This window comes from Podarcis liolepis (genome assembly GCF_965112155.1).
Source record: "Podarcis liolepis genome assembly, chromosome: 5".
In the NCBI taxonomy this organism is placed as follows: Eukaryota; Metazoa; Chordata; class Lepidosauria; order Squamata; family Lacertidae; genus Podarcis; species Podarcis liolepis.
In genome coordinates this window covers 21,299,947-21,312,694 of record NC_139556.1, presented here as the reverse complement: position 1 = coordinate 21,312,694, position 12,748 = coordinate 21,299,947, and the positions used below count along the sequence as shown (strand labels likewise).

The window sequence follows — 12,748 nt, the reverse complement described above, 5'->3', positions numbered from 1 at the left end:
CCAAAACAGCTGGAGGGCCAAGTTTGGGGGTGCCTGCTTTAAGAGATGCTGGTACATCATGAGCTAATCTACTATAATACAGTTAACATTGTGAAGATGCATGTATACAGAGAGGCCCGCTAGCACTTTACCATGCTAGCTCACCATGCTATACTGAACTATGCGGCATGTAACCTTCAGCTTCTCCGCTGATACCTTGCACAGAGCAAAACCTTTTCTCAGTTAATGCCTCACACTCCTGCCAAGGCTGCTGAATGCAGCCTTGGCTTTATATCTGCCTCTGCATGGACACACGTTCCTTAGGGAAAGGGCAGGTGGATGACCGCAGGCATCTAGGCTTGGACTGTTTCTAAGCTACCCAAAGCGTCTGGTGTACTAATTCTAAACACAATCCCGACACAGTGGATGGGCTGCTCAAGACATCAGCTGTACCCCGTAATTATCACAATTATAACAAATAAAGGCTTGACATATCTCGCTTTGTATGTCATGAGTCTATCTCATATATTGGTTTCACCTTTTAAGTTGAATTACTGAAATAAACGAACTTTTCCACGATATTCTAATTTTCTGAGTTTCACCTGTAGCTAAGAGACTGATCTGTAAACCAGAAATTCTCCATCTGTGCAGCTTTTGGCAGAAATATTACTACTTCATGTGAGCTGTACCTAAATGCTGATTCAGAAAAAAATTATGAGACATGTTCTCTCTGTCTGATGAATGTGAAAGGTGCTGCAATCCTTAAGGGATCCTTAATTGATGTCATGACAAAAATAGAGCAATCACCAAACCATTCTCCTGAAACCAAGAAACGAATTAAGATATTGATGTATCGTCTTGGTATTAGAAGTGTCTGCATTTCACTTGGCATAATCATTGCTTATAAGCACATGTAGGATAAATGGAAATTGATTTCCTTGCCTTTGCTCTAATTAATCAGAGTGAATGATTGGCTGCTGAAGATAAACGATGTGGACCTTACCAACAAGGATAAGAAGCAAGTAATAAAAGCGGTACTTAACGGCGGAGGAGTTATAAATATGGTTGTTCGCAGAAGGAAGTCCTTAGGAGGGAAAGTGATAACACCACTACACATAAATCTTGCTGGCCACAAAGGTAATTCCCTTATACTTTTTAAATTTCAGTGATGAGTTCTTGGTATTGTTTCACACATTCCCCAGTGAAATTTCTATACCGTCCTTCATTCAACTATCACAATATAAAAACACAAAAATATATACCATAGTAACGAACAAAGTAACCTATACACCTATCTTCTCAATTTCAGATAGTGGAATTGGTCTAGAAAATGGAGTATTTGTTGCTACTGTAGTGCCTGGTAGCCCAGCTGCCAAAGAGGGATCCCTTGCAGTGGGAGATAGAATAATTGCCGTAAGTCACATTTTTAGTGTTTCTAAGCTCACATTTGAGAATTGAGGTATAGTATATAGAGATATCTGAACTGAGATTCAGATATTATGACAAACTACAGTTTATGCTAATAAAACCATGATTTGTGCTACCAAACATCCAGGCAATGCATGCTTTAAGAGTTACTAGTCTGTTTTAGAATTTCATCTGCTTAGCACTCCAGTCTATGAGACACAGTGGTTTTCACATCCCTACTTTGCATAAACCATGGTTTGCAATACTTACTTCAAACTATGGTTTTGGGCTTTGGCTTGCTGTTTCCCAGCAAGCCATAGTTTGTCTATTAAGATATCACACCAAAACATAGTTAGATTCCTTGACCACGATTTTGTGTGCCAGTAAGAGACATACTATATGTTCCATGATATATCCAAGGCTTTGCAGAAATAAATCTGAGGGGCAGTCTAAAGTCAAGACTTTTAAAATTCGACGGTTGAACCCCATTTGTCAAATTTTCACAGTTTGTTTCTTTTCTGGTGATGTAGTCTGACACAGAGAATATTGGCTCCCTGAAAATCATGGCTTGTAGTTTGGGGCTCCAGCTTTGAATCCAGCGCTGTCCAAGTTTTCAGTCATTGTTACACAATGTTTCCATGGTTCCCAAGGTGACATACTTAGTTTAGGCTCATATGCAAACACAAGATGAGAGAAGGGATGGAGTAATGCTCTTTAGAGGGAGTGGGAACATAAATCATCCAAGTCTAAGAACATAGAACAGCCTGAAGGCCCAGTAGCCCAGCATCCTGTTCTCACAGTGGTTATGCAGATACCGGTAAGAAACCTGTGTCTGATACCTAATTTGCAGTTTATAGGAGTTGAGCATAGTGAATACCACATGATGGTATTGCCTTGAGGCAGCCTGGCATTTATCTTTATTGAATGTCAGCCAGCCAAGGTGTTGACCCACTGCTAGCTTTTGCATGGTTGACATGCCATACTTTCATTGCAGATAAATGGCATTGCACTAGATAATAAATCACTGACTGAATGTGAAGCTTTGCTGCGAAACTGCAGGGAATCACTTACGCTTTCATTGATGAAGGTGAGTGTTGAAGAGGGTGGGAGGTAAAAGGGAGTAAAGGACACACCTTCCATTTTAAAACATGGGCTTACTTTCATCTACTGCGTAGCTGTTAAAAATACTGCCTAACAGCCTGCAAATTATACCAGCAGGAAGAGGAGGGCAGAACATAACAAGATGCTTCAGTCTTAGCATTCTGCTGAGAGCATGTTCTTTTTTATTTCTCCACCTAGGTTTTTCCTCAGAGCTCAAGCTCATCTTGGAGTGGTCAAAACATATTTGAAAACCTCAAGGATTCAGAGAAAATATCAAACTGCAGGGTCCATTCATCGGAGGTGCAGGCTCAGAATAAAAGAAACTTAAAACACAACAGCTCAACCCAAACAGACATTTTCAATCCAGACATAATGGACACTAAGAAGGACCAGAATGATCAGGAAAGCAACTTGTACTGCGATCTCAAACCATTCTCCAACACAGTTTTGCACACAGACTCTCACCAGAGTGCAGTCCATGGGTGCCACAGTACCTCTGAACACAGCCTAGGCTCCTTTAGTCCAGATGTGTATGGGGAGCCAAGCTATGGCATTGTTGGTCTGGACAGCAGGAGACTGCCTTTTGAGCCCACAGTAGCAGACTGCATGGTGATTGAGAGTGTGTTGGACAAAGGGCATGGTGAGAAGCACAGCGGTGGCACTTGGCCAAAGATAATGGTCAACATTTCAGCTGCGGAAACAGAAAAATTCTCTGTGTACAAAAAGCCAAAACAACGGAAGTCCATCTTTGATCCAGACACTTTCAAGAGGCCTCTTACTCCTCCTAAGATGGACTACCTGTCTCCCAATCAGGTGTTGGGACATTCGCCCCAGCCCTCCAAAACGGAAGCCATTTCCACCCCTCCCACCCCTCCCAAGAGAAGCGATTCTATTAAGTTCAAACACAAACAGCAAGCAAGTTCCACCTCGGACTCCACCGCCATGACCGGCTCGCCACCATCCAGTCCTGCCACAGCTCAGCCTCCTGTGTCCATTGAACTCAAGCCAGACTGTGGTATTCATAAGGGGCGAGATAGACCTTCTGGACATTATTACAGGGAAGAGGGGGTCGACTCTGCACACTTGCCTTCAAGGAAATCCTATGAAGATGACATTGGTTTTCAAAGAATGGAAGAGCCCAAAGTTAAAAGGCCAAGGCCCAAGTCTGCTCCTGCCTTGAGACATAAACTAACCCCTGTGCCTATTCCTAATCCACCTCTTCAGGTAGATACCAGAATGTGAAGTGTGGGTCCTGGCACATACTTTCCAAAGAGATTTATTTGTGTTGTGTACCTTTTCTGCATCAAGGCAAAGAGCAAAAGAAAAGGGTTAATTGGTTGTCCTACGTGTATGCTTAAGATCCTGGAAATTGGGAGTTGAAATGAAGTGGAACGTTTGTGGGGCAGTCCAACACGTGGTAGTTGCCTTTACTAAGAAGCAGAATCCCATAATGCAGGAGTGGCCCATTAGCAACCTGTAGTCAAGATCCAACCCCAAGGCAGTTTACATTTGAGCCCTTGGCTGAACTTCCAGTTTGTAATCAAATTATGATAGATTAACTCACAGTTCCACTTGTAGGGTGGGATTCATCAAGCTGTAAAGAGAAGCTGTCCTCCATTTTGATATTATGTCTTGCATGTAAATATGAAATTGTATATGTTTGTATGCATTGAACTTCTCCACGACCCTTCCCCTCTGCAGGGAGGTGGGACCAATTCGGATGGTCCGCCCCTGCCATTTAATGGATCCAAATGGTTTCCAGAGAGTGGTAGGGGATGTTTTATCCCATGTTGATGGCCTTTCAGCTAATTCCCTGGTGGCCCACTGGAATGTGGAGTTAACCAGGGCTATCAACTGCCTGGCTCCAAAGTGCCCTCTCCAATTGCATGGAGCCCGGACAGCCCCATGGTTTTCTCTGGAGCTGAGGGCAATGAAAAAATAGTTGAGACAGCTAGAGTGCCGGTGGTGGAAAACTCACTCTGATCTGACCGGACACAGGTTAGAGCTCAACGTCGAGCCTACCAAGTGGCGATAGCGATGGTGAGGAGGACCTTCTTCACCGCCTCTATTGCATCTAAGGAAAACAGCAGGAGACTCTTTCAGGTGGTTCACAATTTAACAGAACCACCTGTGCCATCGGTGCCCAGTAAGGACCCCAAGATCTCCTGCAATGATTTTGCAAAGTTTTTTTTGCAAAGAAAGTCGCTCAGATCCGGAAAGAGGTAGACTCCACCGTGGGAGCAGGGCTCGGGCGGGAGAGTGCTAGAGTCCTGTCTAGTCAAGTTGCATGGGATCAGTTTCAATCTGTTACCTCCGTGGATGTGGACAGGCTGCTTGGATGAGTGAAACTGGCCAGCTGTCTCTTTGATCCTTGCCCATCCTGGCTCCTAAAAGCTATGAGGGAGCCTTTCCAGGCCTGCTGAAAGAGGTGGTTATTAAACCGCTTCTTTAAAAAACATCTTTGGACCTGGCCAATATGGCCAACTATCGGCCAGTCTCAAATCTTCCATTCTTGGCCAAGGTGATTGAGCGGGTGGTTGTGGAACAACTCCAGGCATGCCTGGAGGATGCCGACCATTTGGATCCCTTCCAATCAGGATTCAGGCCTCACCATGGGACTGAAACTGCCTTGGTCGTGCTTGTCGATGATCTCCGGCGGGCTAGGGACAAAGGTGAAAGCGTGTTTCCTAGTTCTGCTGGATCTCTCAGCGTCCTTTGATACCATCGACCACAACATCCTTCTGGACTGGCTAGAGGGGCTGAGAGCTGGGGGCACTGTTATACAGTCGTTCTGCTCCTTCCTCCTGGGCTGTGTTCAGAAAGTGGTATTGGGGGATGAGTGTTCCGACCCCTGGGCTCTCACTTGTGGGGTGCCTCAGGGTTCCGTCCTCTCTCCCATGCTTTTTAACATCTATATGAAGCTGCTGGGAGAGATCATCGGGGTTGGCGCTGGGTGTTCATCAGTTTGCAGATGATACCCAGCTCTACCTCTCTTTTAAATCAGAACCAGTGAGGGCGGCGAAGGTCCTATGTGAGTGCCTGGAGGCGGTTGGAGGATGGATGGCACTAACAGATTTAGGTTGAATCCCGACAAGACAGAAGTACTGTTTTGGGGGGACGGGGTGGGTGGGTATTGAAGGACTCCCAGGTCCTGAATGGGGTAACTGTGCCCCTGAAGGACCAGGTGCTCAGCCTGGGAGTCATTTTGGACTCACAGCTGTCCATGGAGGTGCAGGTCAATTCTGTGTCCAGGGCATCTGTCTACCAGCTCCATCTGGTAAGCAGGCTGAGACCCTACCTGCCCGCAGACTGTCATTAATGGTCACTAACAGACTTACCATACCCATTAGCGAATCACCCATCCCCCCCCCCAATTATATATAAGGGTCTGATGATTTCTGTTTCAGTGTACCTGAAGAAGTGTGCATGCACACAAAAGCTTATACCTAAAACTATTCAGTTGGTCTCTAAGGTGCTACATTTTTAAAAAATTAATTCTTTTGGAAGGATTCTTTTAAAGACTTTATTAGATCATATAACTTTGTTGAAGACTTGATTCTTTTAAGGGAGTTTTTAGGTTTTTAAGAAGAGTCTTTTTAACTTCTCTTTTTAAAGAATTGTTTTAATTTATTTTGACTACAGCAGACCAACACGGCTACCTACTTGAATCTCAGGGAACTGTTAGATATCTTTTGTGCAGCAAAATATGCTGGGCTAGATGTTGGTCATCCCTGCCATGCTGGATACCAGAATTATGACTTTGAGTTGAAAGTGTGTGTGATACTGAACTTTCCCCACAGGTACAAAAATATACTCCAGCAAGTGAAGAGCATCTTTCTCATGAGCTGCAAGAATGGCCAATGTATTCACCAAAACAGTCTGGTAGGCACAGTGATGGGTTTGTGCCTACCTCTTTATACCCTGGAAGCCTGTCATCAGGTTAGTTACAACATAAGAACTGTGTTTTGATTTGAAATTTTGAATCCTTGGTAAGCAGAGGCGCTATCATTTATGCTGTTACGGGATGCATTTTTTCTTGTTGTTGAATGAACCTTCAGCACTTAATTAATGTATTGTTCCACAACCTATAGGTACGGTACCACGAAACATTGCACCATGTCCTGCAGTAACAGCTGTTATGAGAAATCCTGTTTACACTGCTTGGAGCCATAGAGTTAACACCAGCAATTGCCCTTCTGTTGCCAGCCAATATTGTTATCAGCATATGCATCCCAGGTATGTAAAAAAAAAAGGAAAAAGGAAAAAAAGAAGCTTGCTGGATCTGACTCAAAGTCTAGCTGTTTTTCTGTTCTGCTTTCAGCAGTGTTTGAGCACAATTCAAAGTGTTGGTGCTGACCTTTAAAAGCCCTAAACAGCCTCGGCCCAGTATACCTGAAGGAGCATCTCCACCCCCAGCTTAAGGTCCAGCTCCGAGGGCCTTCTGGCGGTTCCCTCCCTGCAAGAAGTGAGGTTACAGGGAACCAGGCATAGGGCCTTCTTGGTAGTGGTGCCCACTCTATGGAACGCCCTCCCATTAGATGTCAAGGAAATAAACTATCTGCCTTTTAGAAGACATCTGAAGGCAACCCTGTATCAGGAAGTTTTTAATGTTTGATCTTTTATCATGTTTTTAATATTCTGTTGGGAGTTGCCCACAGTAGCTGGGGAAACCCAGCCAGATAGACAGGGAATAAATAATAAATTACTATTATTATTATATCCAACCAAATGGTACATGAAGGCCACCATTTTGTTTCCATTTATTTCCCCACAAGCAAATTGGTGAATCGTCTCCATTCTGCTGTTGTGTTCTGATCACTTTCATATGTCAGGATTGTGTCTTAACCACACATAGTGGGTGATTGGTGATTCTGAACCAGTAACACCCAGCTTTTCTATGTGTTGTAGTGCTCAACACCAGGGCCGTCTGAGTTTGGACCTGAGTCACAAGCACTCTAGTGAGTGTTCTGACAACTCACGCACAAGGTCATCGCATGGTTCAAATTCACTGCCTTCTAGCGCAAGACTTGGTAAGTGGCATTTCGAATTGGGCAATGCAGGCCATTTCTTTCCTTCCTAAGTCTGTGCAATTGAGGAAAAAATATTCAGCTTTCTCTCTAGCTGTTGCTGCAAGATTCAGACTCTGTTCTCTGTCTTTGGCCACTCAGAGACAGCCCATTAAAACTTCCAGGAATGCTGCTGCAGTGCTGCCATGTAGATTTCTAGAATTCTCCCAAGTTAGTTCATGTGCCAGCCTCCTATGAGACACAGGAGTGAATCATTGGGTTTGTGCAGCCCTTGTAAGGTCTGTGTCGGGCCCCATGCACTGCCCATGTCATATTACAAGCCCACTGCACATGATTCCTTGTCTGAATTACAAAAGCTAGAACAGAGCAACGTCTCTTTAATTGTGCTTGAGGGAGTTGGAGATGACTTTCTTTGGTTTATCCCAATTGCATTCTTCATACTGAGAAAGATGTGAGCCTCCATAGGCCCTTGCAGAATGAGTGGTGTGTGTTTGTAGCTAAAGACAGCAGTTTCTCGATAATACAGGGGTGGGAAGGGTCCTGTTTTTAAGAACAAAAAGGCTGTAAGGCAGGCATAGACAAATTCAGCCCTCCAGATGGTTTGGGACTACAACTCGCATCATTCCTGACCACTGGTCCTGTTAGCTAGGGGTGATCGGAGTTGTAGTCCCAAAAACATCTGGAGGGTTGAGTTTGCCTATGCCTGTATGCAGAACCCTTTCTTCAAATGTTTTTCTCCCAGCTGAGCACAGTTCCAATATCTGAGCTCAGCTGAGGAGGAAAGTATTTGGGAGAAGGATAGCAGGGAGGGGACAATGGTGCCCCATTCCTTACCCATACATTCCTTTTGGTTTTGTATTTTTTTGAAAAAAGATGTCCCCCATGTGACTGATATATCTCCATTTAACTACCAGAGCATGTAGTTAAGATTTTTCTCTTAAATAATAAAGCTTGTTCCAGAGGACCACTTTATATTGCTACAGCAGAAATCTTGCTGATCTCTTGTGGAATTCAGGGCCTAAAGGAGTTTATCTCCTCTTTCTTCTTAATCTTGACTCTTTTTCCTTTTTCCTTTAAAGTAGGTTCTTCCAGCAACTTGCAATATAGGACAGAACGAATAAAAATACCATGGACGCCAAGGTACCCGAGGTCCGTCATTGGCTCTGATAGGGGTAATTTATTTATTTATTTATATATATCATTTCTTTCTTGGGAATTACTGCATGAATGAAGAGTTCTGCCAGTGTTTAGAGCAGGGAACCCTTCCACCTTTGGTGGGCCCCCCGGGGTCACATTTGGAAATCTAAGAAACTGGCATGGGTACCACAACATAGCCGTTTTGTAGAAGAAAAACACAGTAATGGGATGAGAAAAGCCTCCTCCCCGAAGCACCAGGTAAAACACCCATGCACGCTCCTTTCACAAATACAACACAGGCGCAAAGAGAGGCGACCCCCAAATTAAAAAAAACGAAACAAACAAGACCCTGATTTATTTATTTTTTAATTGAGAGGGTTAGGAAGGGGGGGCTCAAGGTGGAGTTTGAGGTTACCACGGTGAACATTGGGCAATCCAAGTTTTGAGCAAGGACATGACTCCCATCCCATATGTGTCTAGTGCATGCATATTAAAAATGTTCTTTCTACACCCTCAACCTCTCAGTGTTAGTATGAAAACCCCCCAAAAAATTCATTAGAGCATTTATTATTTTATTTTTAATTTATTTATTTGGTTTTTCCGATTATAGTTTTACACATATCCAACATACAACATAGAAACAGGATTTCAGAGAATCTCCTGGACTTCCCTCCTCCCCTTTGTGGGTCCTATTGTTAATCGTTTCCTCCTGCATCTTTTATGATAATCCAAATCTTTTACCTCTCCATTGTGCCCAAATTCACCTTTAAACTACAAGTGGTATTCCAATCCTATTAACTGTTTACAATGGTATTTAAGATAAGTTATAAATTTTCCCCATTTCCCATCATATCCTAGTGGTGGAGTAGTCTTTAAATAGTGCACATAATTCAACATTATGTGTTGTTCTTCTTGGAAGCCCACTATTAAAAACACCTGGAAGCCAATGTAATGTAACGGTGTGACTTCCCCGATAACTTTTGCAACGCATCCAACTGCCATGGCTGCTCCTGTGCTGTTCTATACAGGTTCACTGTCTCATTCCGAATGTAGCAGCCCCAGCCTGGTAACCCCACCGCAATCACCGCTTAACCTAGAGACCTCATCCTTCGCCAGTAGCCAGTCGCAGAACTCGCTTTCCACCCTGCCCAGGATCTCGGTGAGCCCAGTATCTGTAGGGCAACGTCGAAAAGACAAGTAAGTTATTCTGTAAATGTCTTAGGCAGGGCTAGTTAAAATAGTGGTTAAATGTGTAAATGGGGGGGGGGGATAGCTAGAGAAAGGGGGGAAATGTGCTAAGAACAGAAACTGCAGCCTTCTAGACCAGTAGCCTTCAGCCCTTTCTCAATCTGGGACTTGCCTTTGACCCCAATCTGCAAACTTTGACTGATTGTCCCCCACCCCACCCCATCCCAGTCCCTACTACCTATGCTACCTTTCTGCTCCTCTCTTCCATGTCCCCTGGCTGTCCTTGTGCCCACAAACTTTCTGCTTTGCATTCTTTTTTCTTAAAAAATGGAGAAAAGCGGCAAAGGTGTGGGTTGGACCCCTGGTGCAGCCCACATTAGGGTGGCCCAGTTGTTGAGGACCAATGTTCCAGAGAGCAGTCCCTCCCAGAAAAGGTACAGGTGCCAGATCACATAGATGCCCCCCTTCTGGCAGCAAACACAACAAGGAATGCGTTAACAGCTTACATGGGTTTGCTTCATGATTGCTCTTGGATTGACTGTTCCATTTTGGAGATCTTTTCACTTAACAGCACATGGCCAGTATGATGAGCGAAGGCATGCACCTAAATGGAAAGAAGAGAGAGAATTACATATGTCTAAATGAAGACATATGTGTGTACGATCTTTAATTCTTGCAGGGTTGAACAGCATGTGAAGAGGCTTCACTCTTGCGCTGTAGAAAAGAAAGGACCGCGGCCAGGGCATTCCTGACTTTATTGCGGTCAAAGTAAGGGTGACCAGTGATCCATGCATAATCCATTGCAAATAAAACAATTTCTGGGTAGCAGAAGGGTGAAAGGTAGCAGTACAATCTGAACCGTGATGACACCCCTTTCTGTGACACATGAAACAGAAAGGTCTGGCAACTCTGATCTGCCCCATCTTTTCTGCTTGAGGGATAAGTATGATAAGATGTTAGTGTTGTGCTGAGTATTACCCCCCCCTCCAATTCTGTACTTAAGGTTAAGCAGGTGCTATGTAAACTCATGGCAGTTTCACAAACTCCCAAAGGAGCTGACTGCATCTGAGCAAAGCTTTTCCAGGGAATATGAAAGATTCTTACAAAAAGATTCATGACAAAATTCGGAATCACAGAGACTTGCCTGTCATCACACTGAGCAAAGGCAGTGGTGTCCCTTTCTATGCATGACCAAATCTGTGAAGCTCCCGTTCAAAGCATTGAAAGGTGCAGGGAGGGACAGAAGTAGCTTACAGATTGGTGGATTTTTGGAGCATATTCATTAATCTGTGAATGGGTTGGCTGGTGGTCTTCCCCAGCTCCCCAACCCCCCCCCCCAATAATATTGGAGGAAGGTGCCATATATACCAAGGGCTGGGTCGTACATGAGGCTAGAGCGCTTGGGGCTGCCAGTGGACTCTCAGGCCAACTGACTGTAGCAGAGGCTTCTATCTCCAGTCATAAGAGTATTATTATTATTATTATTATTATTATTATTATTATTATTATTATTATTATTATTCACTACAGCCCTGTCTGCTACTCTCACAAAAACAATACTTTGGAAATAATGTTTATAAAGCACACCCCTCTTTTTTCATTTTGTTTTCCAAAAAAAGCACCTATGCAAAGACTGTTTTGCCCAGAAACCAGGCCAGGTCTGGCTTCTCTGGCATGGGCAGCTCATGCATGCGTTTAATAGAAATGTATCATGTACTCTATTCACTGTGTTTATTCTTCGTACAAGAGTACCCACAAGAGTACAAGTGCCTTAGAGCGGATATCAAGAGTCTGTGGTTAATCTTGCACCTTGGGGAAAGGGGGGAATTGGAGTAAGAAGCCAAACAATTTGCTGGAAGCTGGGAGCTGTCACCCAACCACCCACTGAGCAGATACTTCCCTGTGCAAACAGCAAGATGGCTGAGAAAGCTGCGGCTTCCGTCCCTACCAATAGTGGAAGTTTAGCCCAGGGTTTTGCATGCCTGAAACTACCCAAAGTCAAGAGGTTGGGGGCCTTGGTGCCATATGCAGGTGAATGGTGCATGCATCGCAGCCACTAGGAGTTGTCAGTCAAACAGTTGACACAAACCAGGGTTGAGCTGCGTTTGGTAGGAAATTGGTACCAAGGCTTGACTTGCACTTTTCATGGGGCTTGAATTCTGGTCTCAATTTAGTCTCTGTTGTTACGATCTCTCTTTCTAAGTGTTTCTTCTTCTCTTCCTTTCTGCACCCCTCTGCATCTTTCAGATATTTGTTCCGTAATAGGTCTTTTCTGAGAATCCCTGTGGCTCCTAGGCCAAGGTTCTGTTCACTAAGGAGTTTGAGGTTGGCTTGATATAAAGGTTGTCCTTCTCAAGCAGTATTTGCGCACCTTCCCTGTGCTATTTACATGTTTGGATAATTCCCCCCAAAGGAAAAATTGCATGGTAATTGCAATCCTACCATGCAAGCTGCCATTTTTAATGGCTTGACCATTTTTAATGGTTTGATTTTTTTACAGCTGCTTAATTTTCATTGACTAATGTTGTGTTCCCTGCATACAAATATTAAATATTGGTATTGTGCTTTCCTTGCTCTTGCCTTACCATGTTATATTTATGTTTGTTGCCTCTTAAGGATCTCACATTTCTTTGTAAATTGGCGTAAGGCTTCCTTCTAAAACATTTTCTAAAATGCATATTATATATGTTCGCTTACCTATATATAATATGGATAAAGGTGTGTTTTGTTTCAAACTCATCATTTAATTTCTACTTCTTGTGTTTTAATTTTCTTCCCTCCCTTTTTGTTCTTCTCTCTAAATGCATTTAAAATGTTCGTTTTAATTGATTTGGCCACCATACATTGCATGATGGTGTTAAGGCAATGCTGCTTCTTGCAGCATTTCTGTTTTTAAGGTGGTCGTCTGC

General features: G+C 43.7%; 1 protein-coding gene across 15 annotated transcripts in view; it reads left to right on the top strand.

The window, feature by feature from the left end:
- LOC310706466 (disks large homolog 5-like) overlaps positions 1-12,748 on the top strand; it is a 103,447-nt gene that overhangs the window by 70,640 nt on the left and 20,059 nt on the right. For 8 of the 15 annotated variants that reach the window (XM_083502289.1, XM_083502283.1, XM_083502281.1 and 5 more), the window contains exons 13-22: positions 941-1,116; positions 1,289-1,392; positions 2,381-2,473; positions 2,686-3,711; positions 6,288-6,426; positions 6,579-6,723; positions 7,396-7,517; positions 8,594-8,686; positions 9,680-9,848; positions 12,087-12,164. In XM_083502289.1, the coding sequence (XP_083358415.1) occupies positions 941-1,116; positions 1,289-1,392; positions 2,381-2,473; positions 2,686-3,711; positions 6,288-6,426; positions 6,579-6,723; positions 7,396-7,517; positions 8,594-8,686; positions 9,680-9,848; positions 12,087-12,164 (2,145 nt within the window). The remainder of the gene's footprint in view (positions 1-940; positions 1,117-1,288; positions 1,393-2,380; positions 2,474-2,685; positions 3,712-6,287; positions 6,427-6,578; positions 6,724-7,395; positions 7,518-8,593; positions 8,687-9,679; positions 9,849-12,086; positions 12,165-12,748) is intronic. The other 7 variants (XM_083502293.1, XM_083502291.1, XM_083502287.1 and 4 more) reach the window with 3 other exon arrangements.